We start from the raw sequence: 20,489 nt of genomic DNA, 5'->3' as shown, positions 1-20,489 counted from the left end.
GCCCTTATCGCATCGCTTTCGTGGTTATGTTGAAGTAGAACTTTGTATGAGGTGTGAACGCGATGCCCTGGCTACAGATGCAGATGAGCGGTGCAAAAAAAAAAAGGCCACCGACCCCCATTACGACGCGCCCGGTGGTTCAGTGAGCTCAGGTCTAGCGGATGTGGATGAGTTTGCGTGCCGGCCTCGATCCCCGGCGAGCTGGAGGTGCTGTGCAGGTCGGTGGCGAACGCACGGGCCGGGAGAAAAGCGGTCACGTGGAGCAGGCTCGCCGCAAGAGCGAGCCGAGGTGATTCATGCATTATAATTATCGCCAGATTATGCAAGCCCTAGGATGTTCCCGAAGAGCGCTAATGTGCTTCATTTCCCGGGGATTAACATTTTCGGGGGATTTGATGTGAGTTTTAATTTGAGCACCACCCTCCCTCCCCCTAACGAGACTAGGAAATGGATTTGTCGTTCATTCCCACGCCGCGGTCCCGTCCGGCACCCAGACGGCTTGAAGTTGGCTCCTGTTGGTGTGCCACCCGCGGGATGTATTACTCATCTCTTTTCACGGTGTCTGTCTCCTCTTAATACAACTAGACAGAGCCGTGTGCGCTTGTTTAGTCTGTTCCCTGTCTTGTTATCCTAGAAATCAGGAAGCGCGCTTCTCTTCTATTTTTAGTGCACTCGGTACTCGGGAGTATGATTATCGGAGTCACTTTTAATGAGAGCGGGTAGACCAGCCTCACTGAAAACAGACAGCGGGGGGGTTAGTTGTGAAGCCTGGTTTCTGAGACAGCCAGCTTTGCTCCTTGTCGTCTGACGGATCTAGTGCTCTCGCCTTAGATCGCTTTAGTTTGGCTGGCCTGTATCACAAGGGCATCACGCCTGATTTAAGATCTCTCGCAGAGAACTTCTTTTACGAGCCGGGCTGACCTCATTAACACATCAATGGGTAATAAACGATCATGTAAAGGAGTCTCACTTCGCTGGGACAGTAATCTGCTAACGTGTTAAGATAACCTTTTGGTGAAGACGTGTCTCAGCTCGTGCAGAGTTTGTGATTGACCCACAACACGGTTTAACTCTTGCTAAGTGCCTGCTTTCCAGTTTTGACCTATTGAATTTTACCATCTGGGATATATATTTTGGATCCATGAATTCCTATTGAAACTGGGCCTTCCAGTTTTAAAAAGATTATTTAATGTGATAATGTACGTGAAGTGTGTCTTATCTGTGTGTGGTAGGAGTGTTAAAATTGCTTTGGGAATAAGGAGAATGTAAAACCTATAGTATAAGTTGCTATGAAGTACCATGGTGAGGTACTGTTTTTGCACACAAACACTACATTTACGTGAGTCTGACCTCTTGATGAACTTGATTAGACTGCTGTTACAGAACATGCACCGTTTGGAGTGTATTTTTTCTTTCTTTAAATAAACCTGGAAATATGCTCACTCTGTCTACTCATACTGAACTTTCAGAATGAGTACAAGCTAAAACAAGAGCACTCTGCTAAATTAATCTAACTTTTGACCTATTTTGACTGTATTAATAAGGGGAGCCCAGTTTGTAGAATAGCTTGGCTTTCCATAGTGCCTGAAAACGTAAAACAAAACCTTATGCAACTGGAGTTTTTAAAAAGGAAATTCACAAGCACCATGTACTCATGGGTTTGAAATGAAAGATTTATTAGGGAATGCAATAATGCATTCAACAGTTTTGATAGCGTTGAATGCCTCATGAACCTAGTGCAGGGGGCATGGGTTAAAAGCAGTTGAATTCAGCTGATCTTAAAAAATTTAGATGCTAGCTTGAAATGTGTTCCTGTTTTTGTTGAAGACCTCTTATCTTGACGCACTCGTACTGGCAAGCTAAACTAACAAAAACCTGTTGCAAGCGTGAGAGCTGCACACCTTTGCTCAACATAGTCGTTTTTTCTTTAGATTATGTTGTTGCCTTTACACTGGTCTGACTTGAGTGAACCAGATGTCTGCTGAACTGCTGGGTGGAACTGATAAACAGGCGCTCGTGTTGCAGCAGGAAGGATTGGGCGTGACACACTGGTGGCCAGGGTTTCTTTAGACATCTCGTTATGAGGAAGTGATGAGAACTGTGATTGGTTGCGGTCCCCAGATTATATATCCCATTTATATGTAAATTGAAGATATAATTTCTGTTGGCAAGTATCCCACTCATTACAGTGATCACGAGAGCAGTAGAATTTACCATGTGCCCTTCCAGTGCAGTCGCATTGCTATGGGAATTGGTGGGCTCTGAAGATAGTACTTGGACCCAGGTCTCAAAGATCAAATCTAGTGCTTCATATTTTCTAGATTAAGTCTGTTATCTCCATCATTTGTCTCAAACATTTACCAAACATCAAGTTAAGGAAGGAGAGTACATGAGATTTAACTGCCCTTTCAGCACGTAGGTCTTACTTTTCTGCATGGTCTCCCACATCCCTTTTTTTTTATCCTGTCTTGTCTTAACGTTTTAGTTTGGCGTTGGCAAAGAGGAGCGTGCAGGCTGGTAGGTCGTGGCTCTGGGACTAATAACATGAAAGGGAGTATTGATGAGACTGCTGGAGCTCAATCTCTGCAGCTTCCTGTGTCCATTGTGTCTGAGGGATGGAACCTATTAATTGTGTATTGTGTCTCCCCCCCCACAACAAGCGGCCTTTGTGAGCAGCGGCTCCTAGGAGACATCTCGGGGATAACTGAGCAGAAGAGCCAAGTCAGGTCTGGCGGAGAGCTGAATCGGATCTATAGCCCGCAGACTGGAGGAGAAGGTGACGCTATCGCAGGAAGTAGGCAGTGGGACAGCAGTACGTTTCCTGCAAAAACAAGACTAAAGTTTGCAGAAGTGCGTGAGATATTGTTATAAATAAATGATGGGCAGCATAAGAAAACATCAGGAGAGAACAGATTGATGCAGCAGCAGTGACTTTGTACTGGCAGGGTCGGCCTAATAAATACTATTGTATGGAGATGGCATGCTCTGTATCTGAACTGTTTCTTTTTCATGTTTTTTTAAAAAAACGCAATTTGTCAAGCCCATATTTACTCCCTGTCTTCCCGTCTGATCCCTCAAAACTCCGGTGGTGTGAAGCTTAACAGATTACCCTCTTCCAGTGCAGTCTCCATGCACACTTGGAGGGCTGTCGGCCAGTTCACTTGATTTAACAGCCTATCCTGGTTCTCTTTCGCGCAAATGAGCGTGATTGCAGGGTGTGGCCAGACGTCTGGGCTTTTGGGTGCCTAGGCCTCAAGGAGCACCTACTCGGTCTGCGTCTGTATGGACTGTGGAGGTGAGCAAACCCCATGGTTATCCTGGGCTGTAGGATTGCTGACGTATCCGTAGCATTTCCTGTGCTAGGGAGCCCAGCCAACACTGACGACTCTGGAAGGCTGGGATTTGCATCACCAGCCTATCAGACAAAGGAATCTGTTGTTGTACGTTGTATGATACACTGGCTGACTTGGATTAACTGCAAGATGCTACAATATTCCACAAAAATTATGAATATTGTCCTATAGTTTGCAATCTGTTACTATACTAGCACAGATAAGCCAGTGAGCATGCCAGGACTTGGAATTGCTTGTACTCTACAGAGGCCTGTGTAGGGCTTTAGGTTTCAAAAATAGTTTGCAGTATTTTTCAGTCATTCATTTTCTTCTTTTAGGAAACTGAAATCTTTTCAGCTCATGTGGCCTGAAAAGGAGTTGTTTAATAGTCTCTGTGCAGGAAAAGCCAGCTTCTGTTTTAGAATCTCTGTAGTTGTAAAGGTTAGTGAAAATGTCCAGTTGGTGTGTTTTTGCTTGAGTACTCTTTTCCTAATGAAGCATAGTGTGTTCAGGAAAGGAAGGAATATGAAACAGTGATAGTAGCGTATTAGGGTTATGAAAGCCCAAGGTGAATGAGATGTTTTTTTCCTGAAGCTAAAAGTCTAAATCACTGCTTTGTTTTGACACTTTCTTACAAAGGATTTAACACCTGGCACATTTCTTATAGAGGGTAAAAGCAAATAAACATTTCTAAAATAACATTCCAAGATATTTATAAGAAGTGTTGTGATTAAAAACCCTTAGATGTGTTTTTTTGGAAGGGAAATGAAAAGTCAGGTTTAGACTTGGCAGTGGCGGGTACTCTGAAGAGAATTGTGTAAGAAGTGGAAATTTGCAGAGCAACAGGGCCGTTCTTTCCGCTGTCTTCTGCATGCAGATCCATGATGACACCAGATTCTTACAGTCTTAACTGGAAGAGCAAGTAAGCCTGAGCTCTGACCCCTCACGTGCAGGGACTGCTGTCAGCTCTCGGGTTTGATCTGCCAGTGCGAGTGCTTCTGCTTGATGGTGAAGCTCTTCTCTTGTGTTCAGACTTAAGCTGGCGTTGCACTACACGACTTTTCCGAGGATTTTCAGTCGTAGCCTTCATTTACACGATTGTAAGAAAATCACAGCGAGTTGTAGAGAGTCGCAGTGCGCGCCCGTTACCGTCAGCTGTGTAGTGTGACTCAGTCATAGCGCTCTTAACAGCGCCTGCGACTCGCTGCGATAAAATCAAACTGCGAGTCGCAACTCGTGGGGGGGGCGAGGGGGGGCTCTTGTGTCTGCGACAGTCAACGGCCAGTGAGCGCTCAGCCGGAAGTACAGCGCATACAATGTGGCTGCAAGGAAAGAAGGAAAGCGAGTGTTCTGAACTTGCAAATGGAGGAGAAGCTCGTCGAACTTTGGAGCAAGCACAGATGTCTGTCTGATGTTTCGTGTTTGTTGTTTGTTTACTGTTGTGCGGTGCTCCTCTTGTGCCCCACATTGATTGGCTGTCAAAATGAGGCGACCTCGCGGTACTTTCGCAGCGCAATGTGAGATTTGGAACCTGCGATTCCTTGTTGTATAATTTGACACCCTCTAGGACAGAAAAGGCAGCGAGATTCAGCAACTGCAGTCGTTAAATTTGACATGCTCTCCGACTAGAAGTCGTGTCGAGTCCTGTAGTGTGACAAAGGCTTTACCTGTTCTGCTTTCACATGATTGGTAGTGTGAATGGTAGTGCTGAGCTTTTTAAGGCAAAATGTATGAAGGGCAATCATGTACTGTATGGCTGTCGACTTAAAAAATGTAGGACACTAGCTCTTTCAGTACCACAGGGGTCTGTCCTAGGGCCACTGGTTTTCCTAAGTTATATCAGTGATCTGGATTCTGGTACAGTTCAACTAGTCAGGTTTGTTCTACATCCCAAAACAGGCAGGAATACACTGCAGAAGAAGCAAATTAAAAAAAATATATATATATTGAGGTAAAATCGCAGTCTTTTCTGAGTTGTTAATGTCCTTTTACCCGTGTGTTCATGCTTAATTAACATACACCTGGAGCCCTAATATTGAGGACCGTGGTGGGAGACCAGCTCGTATGTCCAGGGAGGCTGAGGGCAGGAGGTTCCCGATGTGCGCTCACCACCCTCGGCCGTGCCCAGTGAGCGGTGGACACTGGTGTGAGCAGGCGGTCCTGGCGGGCAGCTGGAGTGTTGCGCTTATTACACAAAACGTGTTGGAAATGCTGAGCCCCGTGAGTGCAAGATGATTGTTGTGGGTAAGATTGCATTTAACAGTGTTTATAAGTATGTACATCTTTTTCTGCCCAGTGCGTCTTTGTACTTAAAGTCTTTGCATCTTTAATTTAGAGGCTTGAATAGCCAGATTAGTTGGCTAGAGGACAAAAGAGATTTTTATTTCATTTAGAATTTTTTTAAGAAAAGCCTAATACTGAAGCTTTAATGACACAAAATGTGCAATAAGTCTCACTCATATGCAGAAAAGTAATTTTAATAATTATAGATGAAGATACCGAGTCAACCATACTTTTATGCCACCGCCAACTAAAATTGGATACATGGCTATAAACGGCAAAAGTGTACAAAAATATTCCAGCAGCTGTTCTGCGTTTCATGAGTTAACAGTGCTTTGTTTGTGCAGTGCGGATCGGTAAAATGCTGCTGTTCCTCATATGATTCACATTGTGACACAAATTGTTGTGTCATAAGCCACCAGATGGAACCACAAAGCTGAGCCAGACTTCAGGATGTTTCTAAAGTGACCCAGAAAACAAAATGTGATATTGCACTTCTCATTCTCTGGTCAGGATTAGATCAGAACTTCGACCTACATGCCCTTATCGAGTCACAGACCCTGTACCTGGGATGGATTTTTGTGAGCTGGGACGTTCTTGCTTCTACCAAGTGGAGACCAGCCATTGTGGCTCTGGGTTTTAATTCATGATTGGTTCGTGAATCAACATTTTGATTTAATCCAGGCCTTTATTTTCGATACTGAGCATATAGGTTGGCACTGTGCAACATGAGTGAAAATCTTTGTTGTGCGGCAGGGGTGCACAGCTCCAGTCCTTGGGCAGACGCAGTTTATTCAGGTTTAACTCCCCCTCCCAGAGTCCTTGCGTGAATTATTTACAACCTTTCTCGATTTGGTGAGTCGCAGGAGATCTGAAGAAGCCTGTAATAGGCTTGATAGATTGATGGACGAGAGCTGGGATGTACAAGCTCACGGAAGAATTCTAGGATCTGGCGTCTTTCTCACTAGGAAGAGAAAGTGCCGCAATCAGATCAAAATGTACAAATCCTAATTCAGTCTTTAGCCTACAGATGTATACTTGTTCAAAACAGATTTTTGAAAAATCGCTCCACCCCATATACAGTCTCACTAGAAAACATATATATGAAATATGCAAAGTATATTGGGTTGCATTACTTCGTATGTTACCAAACTAAACTCCATTAGTGCTGTTAAGACAGCCCATTGTGATCTTGCAAAGATGACCTCAATGCGTTAATACCAGCCCTGAGAGCCTCCCTAGCACATGCAGTGCCTGAGCTTAAGCTTGTCCCTTGGTTAGCCTTGTTGAGGGCTGCTGTCGTGGGGCAGCAGTGCGGCGGAGTGCTTGGGCCTCGGTCTGCTCTTGTACCCTGGTTCAGTGGGCTTCACTCATGTTGCATCAGTCCAATCCTGCCCATTGGGAGAAATGAGTACAAATGTAAGTGAATAAACGCCTTGACCATAATTAATAATAGGAGGTTATATCTCTAGCTGGTGAACTCATTCTCTTTTTTTCTGGTTGCCAGACCTCGCCTCCGCGTACCCTCCTGTTTGTGCTCTTAGCTGGGGAGTTGCGGTAAGCTTGAGTCCTGATTAGCCAGGGTATTATGGCTACTAATCTGGGTATTTTTACCTGATTAACGCTGTCCTTGTTTGAGTAGGAGAAAGGACTTCTTGTAACAGTGTGGATGAACGGATGTGCCAGTGTTGCCTTTAAGCCTTATGTGAATATCTAAAGCAGAATCCTGTTGCTGCCTGTAAACTCGCTCATTCTCGCTCCAGTTTTCCGGGATTACCCTTAACTAAAGGAAGGATTCTGTCCTCAGCTACAGCAGGTGATTTAGGTCCTGTGTCTTCGATTGAAAGTGTTACTTTTTTAAAGACCTATTCTTCAAACACTAACCTAACCACCGTGGAGAGTGGGAAAGGGTTACAGAATGTTTGGCCTTCTAATTTCAGAGTTCTTATATGACACTGTTTTACTGCAATACTTAATTGTAAATGAGGATTTCTTCTCAACCGACCCACCTGGTTAAATAATGACACCCCTGTGTCACTTAAAAAGCAGTGAAAGACAGAAACGAGTGATCAGTAAAGTGTAAATAACATGACAGTGTTAACAAGTGCAGGTGACATTCAGTGGTGCAGTTTATGTCTCTCTCCTGCAGCCCAAATTATTAGTTTCTCTTTGGAGGATCATTCTGGTAAAAAGGAATATAACCTAAATTTCAAAATAAGCCCTGGGATGAGGATGGGGGAAATGTTTTCCCAAGTTAAGCTTTGTAAATTCACTTGAACCTATGAAGCATTTATCTGGTGTGCAGAGAGGGTCAATTGGTCAGAGATTAAAGATCCCACTGAAGAGTGTGAAAGGGAGAGCCAGTGATAAACTTTATTGGCTTTAAGGCAGCAGGTTTCACTAAAACAACTTTAGAGATGAGGAGAAAGACCTGTTTTAAGTTAGTGCACACCTAGAGGAATATGTAGTAAAACATTTGTTGTAGTAAAAAAAACCCAACTATGGACTTTTGAAAACTCCAATATGGAGTTTTGAAAGTTAAAGCACTATCCAGCTAGATTCGTAGATGTTTATATACCATAACATGCTCCAATCCTGTCTTGTTTAAAATAGAGGTTTTCAAGCTTATTGCTTAGGGAACTAAGTTTGAGTTCCTGATTGAATAACCTAAACATAGTTGTATCAGCGTTTAACAGAAGTTCAAAGAAAGCCTGGTGAAATGGCAGGAACTGAAACCAGTCACTGATGATTTAGTCAGTTTATATGAGTACAAGTGTCACCGCTGTAGCGATGGATATAACAGTTCCTAATAGTGTTCATTTAGATGGAGAAAAGAGTGAGGGCCAGGATTGGCCAGGTGAAACTATTGTCAGATTTTACACACTGTATATGGTTTAGTATGCATATTACAACCTTGCAAAGGAATTTCTATCAAGACAATATTGTGTATTTTTGTGGAAGAACTTACTGATCCGCTGTATCCACAGTCTAAGACAAATGTATATAGATTACTGCAGAAATGCGATGTTTTTTGAGAGACAATTAGTAATAGCTTTTAAGACTGCTGTCCCAGATCCACGTCCAGACACAAAACCAAAAATTACTGTCAAAATAAGGCTAAACTGCTTCTGTATTCTCGTTGATCTGAGAAAGGCAAGACAGTATTTATATGCGTCTATCTGAGTTGTCAGTCCCCTGGAAAAGAGGCAGAACAAGGGCAGACTCTCAGTCTGCTGGGATTGCAGCCGGTTTAAAAGAGGGATTGAGTAAATGGGTCAGTGGGGCGACATTAAAAGAGCAGCAGGTTTTACAAAAAATGGCTCAATACCATTGTGACCAGCGGGCATATTGCTGTCGGTCCTACAGAGCTCAGCTGGTACTTCTGATCCATTAAAGGGCTGCACCGTAAAACTGAAGGGACTCTGGAACGTGGCCACATCAGGCTCAACTGAATCAGCATTTTTGTGAAATGGAACAAGTAAAAGTTAATTCCACACTGCCCAGCGTTTTGGCTGTGGCGCCTTCTTTTGAGTTCTGTAAGAAAACAAGGGCGGGAGTAACTTGTTAAGTATTGAACTATCAAGAGTAATATTTTTTTTCCCCACTTTCCAGTGGGGCCTGTTTTGCATTTTTTCAAGAGCCAGAAGACCTTGTTTGATTAAAAAGGGTTTCATGGGCATGCACAAAAGGGTGAGGTAGTAGAAGTTTAGGAATGTAGTGTGGGTGTTTTGTGGAGTTTTGGACAGGGATTTCCAGGGCTTGAGAATGCTTGAGCAATCATTCCTTCAGTGTGGAAGCCGTGATAAAGTATGAGATTTCCCAAGAGTCGAGTGAAATGAATGTCCAAATATTGGAATTTCTTTTTTTAAATTAGACCGTATATCGAAATCTGTTTAGCTGAAGCTGCAGCTGTTAGATTTATATAAATAAGATTATTTAAGGTTTGGTATTGGGTCATCCAGAGCTGTCTTTGGATCTGTGGTGGGAGACGTGTTGTTTACATGACCTGTTTTGAACTGTCATTCCCAGTTAATTTGAATTCCAAAGAATAACTTACAATCATGAGAGAAACCAGTTTTGTAAAACTTTTTTTTTAATTTTAATTTTTATTTGTTTGTAATTAAAACCACTTCCATAAGCCAGTGTAAATACAATGATATACTAGAACAGTCGCAACAGTTAGATAAATAGTCTAGTTATATGCATATACAGTATGTTTTTCATGTAGATTTTTAGCAGTTTTTTTTATTTTGTATCTGAAGATGCTGATGAACAAATAAGTAAATATTAAAAGATGTTTGTATAGCTAGAAGTTGGATGATGGATGTGGTTATATATGATTTTTTTTTAATTCTGCTGTTCCATATATTGTGTGGTTTTTGAATTTCATTGATTTCCTGGTCAAACCTCTCAGTTCTAAAGTAAACAGTAAATTTAAGTAATTTATATATAAATATTTAAGGATAAATAGCCCTACAAATACATATAATGCAACTTAACACTTGTTCTATTGACAAAAAAATAACCATCTGCTGTGGATCAGAAATATTCTATTTCTTTTGGAGTAAATCAGACAGTTTTCTGAGTTTTGGGGAGATCTCTAGTAAACCTGCAAAATGGGTTTGATCTCTGTAAGGCTTGCAAATGGGACTGCGTGAACAGTTTGGATGACATTTGTAAATGTTATTTGTAATTCCGAGTTTGTTTAGTTGAATTAGTAGCCTGGTGTCACAACATCTTGCCTGGAAGAAAACGTGTGGCTTATTTGTGGCCATCAGAGCGGTTTTCCAGCTGGAGGCCTGCTGATCACATGCTGTGATGGGTCATGAGTATGGTCACAATGTGGAACTGAGAACATGATAAATGAGCAGTTTTGTATTCTGTCCTATAACAATGCAGGAGCAACCAACCTTCAGTCTTAGAAAGCCGCAGATTTTTTTTGTTTTCTTTTGGGCCCTCTCTGAGCTCTTGGATACCTCGGTGAATCTCTTATATCTCTGGTGCAAACTGCTGCTTGCTTCCATGTCTTTTAACCACTAACAATTTGAAAAAAGCTATGAGAGTGGCCTTAAGGGTTTGCCTGTTGTTGCAGTTTGGAAGTGGGTAGTTTTTTTTTTTTTACGAATAGAGAAGATCTGTGGAAAAAAAGAAACTTGAACTGTGTATCCCTGCCCTGCTTCTTTCTCCATCCCTGACCCACTGTGTTCCCAGGCTGCCAGATTGCCAGGGCAGCGTGGGTGACAGGTGGTGGGGAGGGAGGAGAGGGGTGGTTAATTTGGACAGGTGGGATAGGCAACAATGGAGCGGAGGGTTTGGAAAGCCGGTGGGAGGGGGGAAAGGAAGGAGGTAGGGGAGAGGAGAGTCATCTGTCTGGAGGTGAGGTGGAGGGTGATTTGGAGAGCGCTTATCCGTTTGAAGACACACAACTGAGGAGGGGAGAGAGGCTTAGGATCCCTGTGTGTTTCTGCTGCGAGAGCAATGTCTCCGTTAGGGGAGGCGTGCCTAATTTCCAGGGACATCAGGAGCTGTACTAGGGGTAGAAATTTGTGGTAGGAGTGGGGGAGGGTGTTTTTTGGAAAGGGGCAGAAAATGGGCCTGTCCCTGTTCTTTGGACAGCTTGTGAATGTAGATAGTTGGGCTGCTGCCCTTGGAACTTTATCTCCTCATACCAGGCTCTTTGTGCAACAGAGCATCAGTTTAATGCAATTAGGAAAAGAACTGCGCACTGAAAATAACTGAATTTCCAGCAAGAAATATATATATATAATCAAACTATTAGTGTGTGGTAGTATTTTGTATCTAACAGACTTAAATAAGCTGTGTTGTTTAGGAGGAAAGACTTCTCGTGTTATAACTTAAGGTTCAGAGTGGCAGAAGTAAGGACTGCAGGTGCAGAACATGTGGGCTTTGCGGCTACAGTTGCCCTTATTTATTAACTGTTAACCATGGCTCTGAGACAACTGATCGGGTGCCCATCGCACAGTGGTCCGAGCCGTTCCAGGGTTTAAGCTGACCTTGATTGCTTAACTGTGGGGTCATTAGTTATTGGATGTCAGTGACAGTCCAGCTGTAGCTTTTCCGGACTTCTCTCGCTGTAGGCGTGATGACCCTGCACCCGAGACCACAGCTCCTTCAGCATGCTTCATGAGGGATGGAAGACTGCAAATGGGATGAGTGCTGGCAGTAAAATAACCGAGGCATCACGAGAAAGTAGGAGCTATTGTACCACCAAGTGTCAAGACTTTCTTGGCCCAGGGGATCCTAGTGACTGGAACAGAAGGGAGCCTGGCTGAGGCAGCTCCTCCCTGCGGGCTCATCAGTGAGAGGCGGGGATCGGAAAGATTGTTTATACGGAGAACCAGAGTGATCACCCGAAACACAGCAACTTGATTGTCTAAAAAAATCATGCTCTTTACCACACAGGTCCTACAAGCGCTTCAGGTATATATGAGATGGGGAAAAACGAACCTACCAGTTTCGGCTCCAGAAGGAGTTCTTGGATAGATATTGGGAGAGGTGGATTATTGTTGCTACCCCAAAGAAGACTGAATTTACCTTTTTGAATTTTGTGCTCTTTTTCCCAGTCCCTCCTCTCTCCCCAGCACTGCACACCTCCCCGTCCAGCTGGAAAAGAATGCTGATTTGCAGACTTTATACTCATTCATACTTACAATACTTGATGTTGTTTGTGTTGACTGTTTTGAGATGACATTATTATCTTGTATGAAATTAAAGTTAAAAAAAAGAAATTATGGAGGGAACATTTTGAGGGTTTTGCCAAAAAAGGGATGGAAAATGAGAAAAGCAAGGTTTCCCGGCTCCTGCAGAGAGCAGTTTGGGAAAGGAGCCTTTGGAGTGGTGGGGTGTGTCTTTGTGACACTAATGGGATAGGCATTTTTCTTTCCATTTTTAACTTGTTTTTCCTCCCATCACTTGCCCTGTAAAGGATACCTGACGCTCTGTTTGTGTGCCACGTGTGCTCTTTTGTGAAGGGCTCGGGCAGCGTTTGTGTTGTAGGCCGACGGGGTGTGTGTGTGTGTGTGTGTGTGTGTGTGTGTGTGTGTGCACGCACGCACGCGCGTTTGACAAGGAGATTCTCTGCCAGCTGGTCTTCATCCAGGCTTCAACATGTGGATCTGACATCTGTCTGACCAAACAGACTGTAAAGCTGCAGTCAGACCCAGACATTTATTGGTACTTGGCACGGTTGGCTTGAATTCTTAAAAGGCACAATGTCGTGTTTTGTGCAACATGCGCACTGCGAATGCCAGTGTTAGCAGTACAGCTGCTTTTTAGTGTGAATCTGTGAATTATTCCTGCGTGATATGAACTGAAGCTCACGGAGAGCTCTCTGAAGAGTGTTGGTGAGGTTATTAATCTCTGTCCGGGGCAGTAGGGAAGGGTAGTAGTGTGGAAGGCTCTGGTTGTTTCAGTAACCAGCTTTTCCCAAACTGGGGGTCACGACCCCTGGAGAGGGAGTTCCCCTGAGGGCTGGGAGAGGCCTGGGAAGACTCTGCTGTTCCGTTTCCTAAAGCTGCCCCGTCACAGCTATTTTCAGATTTTGTTTTAGTGAAATGTGTAGCTGGAAATGGTGGTTTCATTGTGAGGTTAGACAGTAGCTGAGCATTACTGAAAAATGAAAGAATCTTTCCCCCAATTAAAAACAAACAGAAGGTCTCGCCCTAGAAGATGCTCTGGGGGTAGTCTCGGCTTCTTTCAGTTCTCCTTGTTAGGGAGATTTGCTCATGGAAAGTGTTGTAGTATGATTTTACTAATATAACTGCTGTCATTAGATTTCTCTTAAACTCACAGGATTTCTCACCAAATGGACAATCAGGCTACTTCTGAGTGGTGTGCATGAATTCCTCTCCATCACAGAAACAAGTGAAACAATCTGCAGATTCATAAATAGATTTTTTTTCTTTAGTCTTGTTTTGCATGTTTTCTAAAGCTTTGGTCCTGTCCTGCAGAGGCACCTTCTGCTCTAAAAAACTTTCAGCAGTCACCACGTTCAATTCCCATGGACTTCTCTCGATGCTTATCCTTGTTCTGTTTCCTGTTCAACCTGCTACAGCAAAAGGAATTCCTTGCACAGTGGAAGAGGTTCCATCGGAGTGTTTTAGACAGAGGAGAATGAGTTGATTCATTCCCCTCCACAGGGGTATTAATTGGCTGTTCTCTTTCTCTCTCTCTCTCTCGCTGTGGCAGGTACAATGGATCCCTCCCCAATGGTGACAGGGGCCGCAGAAAGAGCCGGTTTGCTTTGTACAGGAGAGCCAAGGCCAACGGAGTCAAGCCCAGCACGGTGCACGTGCTCAACACACCCCAGGCTAGCAAGGTATGCTAGGTCTTCTGCAGGACGCGATTCGCTTCTCCATTGTGCAAATGAAATGCAAGGCAGATGGACCGGCTAGCACCAGGACAGCTGGCCTGGCTTTGGGGCATTTTAGAAAGAAAACAAGGCGATGGGTATCTTCGGCTTCAGGCCATTCTTAACTCGGATTCTTTGTCTGGCTGAGAAACCAGATGTTAACTTAACATTAAGGAGAGGCTTCAGCACTGACGGGGTTAACCAGTTTTTTTTTTTAACTGCGTTTTTCTCGTCTGCCCGTATTGTTTGCCTGCCAGAAGCGAACGCCTTTAGAACAACCAAGTTGTGCTTACTGTTATTTTTTTTCGAAATTTGTGGTAGCTAAGCAATCCTACAAACAAACAACGCTCATTTCTTTTCTTTGACGTGTTCTTGAGAAACAAGTTCTCCCCGACGCCGTTCCTCTTTCCTCGAGGTTCAGACCTTCTGCAGCTGGTGCATGCTGGCTCTCTCAGCGTCCCATCTGCTCTGGCTACTGAAGCACAGTGACGGCACAACCGCTCACCCCTAGCCACTAGCCCTCGCCTCCTCCCCCTGTTCTCGTGGCCTCCGAGGGTGGGAGGCGAGGGCTGGCTGTAAACAGTGCCTCGTTCACAGCTGGCTCCTGGGGCCGGCTGCTCGTTAAAGCTGCAGTGTGTAATTGTGTGCTGTGTTGAGAGTCGCGCCGTGCTGGGGGTGGGGTGGGAGGGTAATAACAGGTAATCTAAGAAGAGGGTATGTCCTGACTCTCGCCTGGTCACCTGTCACTGCCCCGCCCACCTAATTTTATTAGTGTGCTCTCGGAGGAAGAAGGGGCTGTGACATGATGCCACAGGCAAGTATCTTTTGGCTCAGAGAGGCGAGGAGGCAGGGAGGAACTTCCAGTCCCCACGATCTGTCACCCACAGAGAGTGTAGGCACAGCAGGGCCGCCTCATGGTATAATTAAGGAGGCGCAGCGCATTGTGCTGTTGACAGACCCCTGCTGAATGAGCCGTGTGCTCTCTGGGTTGTTTTCTACCCAGCCATTTGTCGTTGGCCTGTCATAACATATGCGATGGCGTGCATTTTGTTTGTGAAGAGGCAGGTGTTCACCACAAGCGTGGCGGCATCCCTTAGCACCCAAGTGCTTCGTAGGTGCGCTGTCACATCAGAAGGGTATAATCATCTGAAGTGTGCTCGCAGGGTCTGAGGAGGGCAGGATGAAGGTTCGTTTTCTTATTATTTTCCTCTCGTGGCTTAAAAGGTCACATGGCAGTAGGAATTTGCGCTGGGCAAATATATGAGTGGGAGAAGGAGGATCATTGTGTGTGTGTGGACCTGAGCTTGTGTTCACTATCGGAGTAGTGGGAGTGTAGTCCAGCAGTTTAGTGTCTGAACAACTGCTTCTTTCCTGAAAATACCAAACAGGATGGGGGCAGGGGGTTTAGGAAATGTTTTTCTATGACGGTATCATGGGATCGTTTTACTAAATGGTGAAAACCTTCATATCCGTAGCTTACAAATGGATAGATTCCCGTTTTTTAATTTATCTCCACGGAAATTCAGAAATGTAATTGATTTTAACCACTGTTGTGTAGCGTTGATGCCACTGGGCGCGAGTCCTCTTCAGTCTCCCCTGAAGGAGGATGTGTGTATAGACTCTTCTTCACTGTGGCCTCCTGGTCCCATTCCGGTTCTGCAGCTCTTTTACAGCGAGTGCACAAGTAGTTTGGCTCCTTCTTTCCTCACTCCTCCTTTCTTTCTCTCCTCCATCCTTCTGTTTTTCTCCCTTCTGGTCTCATTGCTCACTCGGCTCTCCCGGGGTCGCGACCTCCCTGTTGCCACGTGGTTGGAGACCGTTGGCTATGTTGCTAGGCAGGTTTGGCAGTGTCGGTGATTCCTCGGGGAGGAGGGGGAGGTACAGCAATGTGACTTTTCTGCTCCTCTTTATAGGAGAAGGGGAGCACAAAGTGGTGCAGGGATGCTCAAAGACCTGGTGATGCAAACTGGGTGTCTGTACTAGTGCTCAGTTTCCTCAGACAAATGATGTAATGCCGATCGCCTATCAATTTGATAGCAAGTCACGGCAAAATAGGTGTTGTAAGTCAAAACTGTTAGTGAATATGGTTATAATACTGTACACCAGTTGTTTTCCCATCGTTTTGGACACATGATAAATTCCTGCAGATAAAGCCAAGTTAAAGCTATGCTCAACACAAACCTTACAGCAACCGTTTCTAACCCTAATCCTCTTTTTTTCCCCATATCAATAACATTTTATTAAATTAAAACATTACAACCTGAAATGTATATTAATCAGTTTTGTTTCAGTTACAGAATGTGCACACAGCAGAATTGGTATGAAATAAAGATGTTGAATTGTTATTATTAGAGGTTACTAATAGTGATTCTTTCTCACCTTTGTATTGCAAAAGGGTATAATTCAGTTGTGACAGAGGACTTGAAAGCAGTACTATAGTTTGACAGCTGATGCAGGGGAATTAAATTAAATTAAATTAACTCAGTTTTAAGGAACTCTTTTAAAGAACCTGCGCATATCTGACACTAAAGCTTTATAGTAGGGCTGGGTGGTGGCTCAGCGTAGTAAGAGGAATGGAATGTAGCAGCCAGAGTATTTTTTTCGTTATTTAACATTGTTTTTGGTGAATAACCTTTTCTTCTCCCACAGCAGCTGGCAGAGAAGAGAGAGTCACACATTCAGTGCATTCTGTTTCACCAAGTGCAGTTTTGCTTTTGTGTGGTTCTAATTTAAATTTGTACCTATTCGGTAATAGAGAGAAACTTTACATACTTTCCAACGCTTTCTCCTAATTAATACCACAATATCATTAATTGGGTCGGTAGAAAAACCTGTATCATACTAGTCCAAAACGGAGATCTGTGGTTCTTGTACTGGTTCATGATCACTTGTACTGTGATGATACATGTATGGCCATAAGATTCTTGGGAATAATAAGCATGAATTTAGAAAAAGTCTTATTTAAGAAGAAACAGTTCTTTAACCAAGCAAGAGCAATAACGGATACAGAGCATTATATATATATATTTTATTTTCCTAAGGCTTTTATACAGATAAAGGATCAATACAGCACAATTATAGTGATGTGATTAGTTGAGTACCACAGGGTATTAAGACCGCTGCTCTTTCTAAGTTATATCAGCAATCTAGGTTGTGGCGTAGTAAAAAAGTTTGATGAGGAGAATTTATAAACACTTAAAAAGCTGCAAGGGAAATTCAGAAACAGACAAAATTCAAGACTGAGAAAACACCTACATGATATTTAACATAGACATGTGTAGTGTTTTGTTCCAGTAATATTAATATTTTGTAGGAAGCACCCCGCTTGAAGAATGAACTAGGTGTTTGTGGACACAATTTACATTTTCTAAACAATGTGGGGAAGCAATAAAAAAGTGAACAATGTTAGTATATAAAGTCAAGAGGTGTTAACAAGAATTTAGTGATGTGGTAGTCAGGCCTTGTTTAGAAGACAGTATTGTGTTCAGTTTTGTCACTATGTGACAAGGTATTGCAGCTCAGGAATCAATTCTTGTGCTTAAAGGAAAGTGCTAAACTGACAGACTGAAGAACTTAAACGTTTTAGTATTGGTCCAGGGAAGACTATAAACTTAATTCAAGTGTTCAGTGTCCCCAAAGATGACAATCCAGTGGACCTCTTCAGAATCCACCTCGGAATGCAAACCACAAGATACAGCTGGACACTAGGGAGCCGTACATCTAAAACTGAGAAGAAAAGGTCATTCTTTACAAAAAGGGTTGCTGCCCCTCCATATTGTTAAACACGGTGGGATACCCCGACTTCTTCCACGAAATAGTAAGACCTAAGATGGAGTGCAGCACAAGGATGATATTTTTCTCCTGTAAATCCTTCCTGGTTAAAACTAGATTTTGGCAAACCGCTGTAAAACTTGTTTCTTTATGCTTTCCCTGTCTTTATGGTTGGGGGAAAAAGCTGTGCTGTTCAGTGAGTAATCATGGTCCCATCAAAGAGCTTTGTGCTCCATGTGTTCACGGCAAGGGGACTGAGGGGAAGAGGAACAAAAATATATTTTAAAGAGCTTTCAAGTAGAATGCGCATGATGTACTTACAATAATTCCTTACACTTATATAGCGCTTTTCTGGACACTCCACTCAAAGCGCTTTACAGGTAATAGGGATCCCCTCCACCACCACCAATGTGCAGCCCCACCTGGATGATGTGACGGCAGCCATAGTGCGCTAGCACGCTCCCCACACACCAGCTATTAGTGGGGAGGAGAGCAGAGTAATGCCAGTTCATACTTGGTTATAATACAGGGGCTCCTGTAATGGCTTAACTGGTAAACACACCCATTCCAAGCAGTGGCTGGGGCTCCTGACCGTTGCCAGTTTGGTCAAGGATCGTGTTGCCGGCCGGCTCTGGCTAGGGTTCCCGAGGCTCAGCGCAGCTGTGGGCGGGTTCGGGATCAGCCGGCCAGTGCTCCGCGTTCCCAGTGAAAGGGAGAACCCTGGGGGCTTATGGCAGTGACAGTGAGGGATGCTTCTCTTCTCCAGTCAATGCTGAACCTCTCACGTGTTGTTGTAGATCTTCTGACGCATCCAGAGATGAATGGCCTCATACTTTCCATGTAGACTGTGGTTGCTCTCTAGGACAGGTGGGTCTCCAACCCTGGTCCTGGAGAGCCCCGATCCTGTTATTCCTATAGGTCAACAGTTATTTAAAGATAAGGAACAGTTGCTGTTCAAGCACCTGATCCTTTAAGCAAGTAATGTTCCAGCGAAGGAGGGAGCACTGGCACTTGTGGGCTGAAAGATATTCTCAATATTTGTGCCAGATGATCTCTAAATTATTTAATGTGCGCACCACCTGTTTAATTGATTGTCGTTAAACTGCCCCAGGCCAATACAAACTGACGATTTAAAGGCTGACTATTATAAAACCTGATGGACTGTGGTGCTCGGAGACCAGACCAGTTGGAGACTCCTACTGTAAAGATACGCTTGGCGAGGCTGGGTCGGTGTGTAATGAATAATTGGGGAATGTAAATTATGCAGATACGTTCTGGTCTTTTGCGGTCTGGTGCTGATAATGTTTTTCAGGACGTTAGCTTTCTCGCTCAGTGTTAAATCAAGCCATTGGCTTCCTAGAGGATATGGTCTCCCTGCTATGTTTCAGATAATGAGTGGAAAAGACTTTCTTCTTCTGTTTTTTTTTTTTGCTTGACAGCAGCAGTGGTGGGCTGGCTGATCGTGGCTCTCGGGCAGTGCAGGGCCTCATGCGTATTAGTAAGGAGCCCCTGTGATCCCTCTGATGGGGGACAGACAGTCTTTATTTCCCTCCTTTGCTCTCTAATCTCCTGCCTGATCCCAGCCAAAAGGCCTTTCCCATACCTTCAGGCACGCAGAGCTCCTCTTCCGAGCCCCGAAGGCAGACTCACCAGTCTCCCTTTTCTCTGTCTCTGTTGCTCCTTACTCTCCTCTTATTTATTTGGATCCCTGTCTCTCTCCCCCCTTGGTCTCAGTGCACAGGTGCACCCACCTCAGGCCACACTTGCCCTTGTTCAAAACCGGAAACTTGAAGAGGCTTCTGCGCCGGCGCAGGGCTTTGTGTTGCTGTCTTGACTGGACTGCTGTGCCTCGGCGTCGGTGAGGGTGAAGAGATGATGCTGATTTAATAGTTTGAGGGCGGTCGCACTATCAGTGAAGCTCCAGGAGCAGGGGTTTGCTGATCCCTTTGAGATCGGGCAGCCCTCGGTGTTCTTTCCATCCCAAGGGGGTTGGCTTTGTCTGCACATAACCATGGTCGGATAGAGAGAAGATCTGTGCATTATATAGTACAGTGACATCTCTATTGCCCAGTGTACTGATCCCGTTATGTAACTACTATGAGCTTTGCGGCCTCCCCCATGTAGCCATCTGGTCTGCAAATTTGTTAGAACTGCCGGGGCTTAGGGCAGCCTGCCTCTTGCTCCTCCCTGACAAGTACATGCTGACTCCCGCCCATCGCCTCTACACTAGCGGTCTCCGATTACGCTGATTATTTGTATGACTTGGTTCACTGGTCAACTACAATTACTGAATAATCAATCTGAAAGAAATTAATTAGAAAAGGGTTTGACTTCTGGCCTTTACACTGATTTATTAAGATGCTAAATGTATCTTTACTTTTCTGCGCTGAATGAGGCATAGAAAAGTTGCCCCTCAGTGTCCTTTTACAGCAGTAGGGTTCAGCATAGATAAAGAGTCAAGGGGAAGAGGAGTCTGGATGGAGAGTGTAGAGGCTGATTTTAGTTTTTACTAGCAGTGTGCTATGGTATGCGGACTGAAGTTTTCCGGTAGTGATTTTGCTGTGCTCCTACCCCACTATTTCTTTGTGGTGTGCTTTTGTACCCCGTATTATAAAATGTAATGATGATGTGTGGGTTAAATATTCATTGCTGGTGCTTTGGAAACCCGTAAGGCATTGGAGAGTAAAGGATGTTGCAATCTGTTGGTAACCTCCTGGCTTGTTGTAGTGCTCGGC

At 44.2% G+C, this 20,489-nt stretch overlaps 1 protein-coding gene across 1 annotated transcript in view; it reads left to right on the top strand.

Annotated features, from left to right (window-relative positions):
* peli2 (pellino E3 ubiquitin protein ligase family member 2) overlaps positions 1-20,489 on the top strand; it is a 31,739-nt gene that overhangs the window by 1,443 nt on the left and 9,807 nt on the right. Inside the window, exon 2 of the mRNA XM_088926004.1 lies at positions 13,821-13,950. Coding sequence (XP_088782130.1) covers positions 13,821-13,950 — 130 coding nt within the window. The remainder of the gene's footprint in view (positions 1-13,820; positions 13,951-20,489) is intronic.

This window comes from Atractosteus spatula, chromosome 9 (genome assembly GCF_055471065.1).
Source record: "Atractosteus spatula isolate fAtrSpa1 chromosome 9, fAtrSpa1.hap1, whole genome shotgun sequence".
Taxonomy (NCBI): domain Eukaryota; kingdom Metazoa; phylum Chordata; class Actinopteri; order Semionotiformes; family Lepisosteidae; genus Atractosteus; species Atractosteus spatula.
The sequence above is the reverse complement of the archived record's forward strand: the minus strand, read 5'-3'. Positions and strand labels throughout refer to the sequence as shown.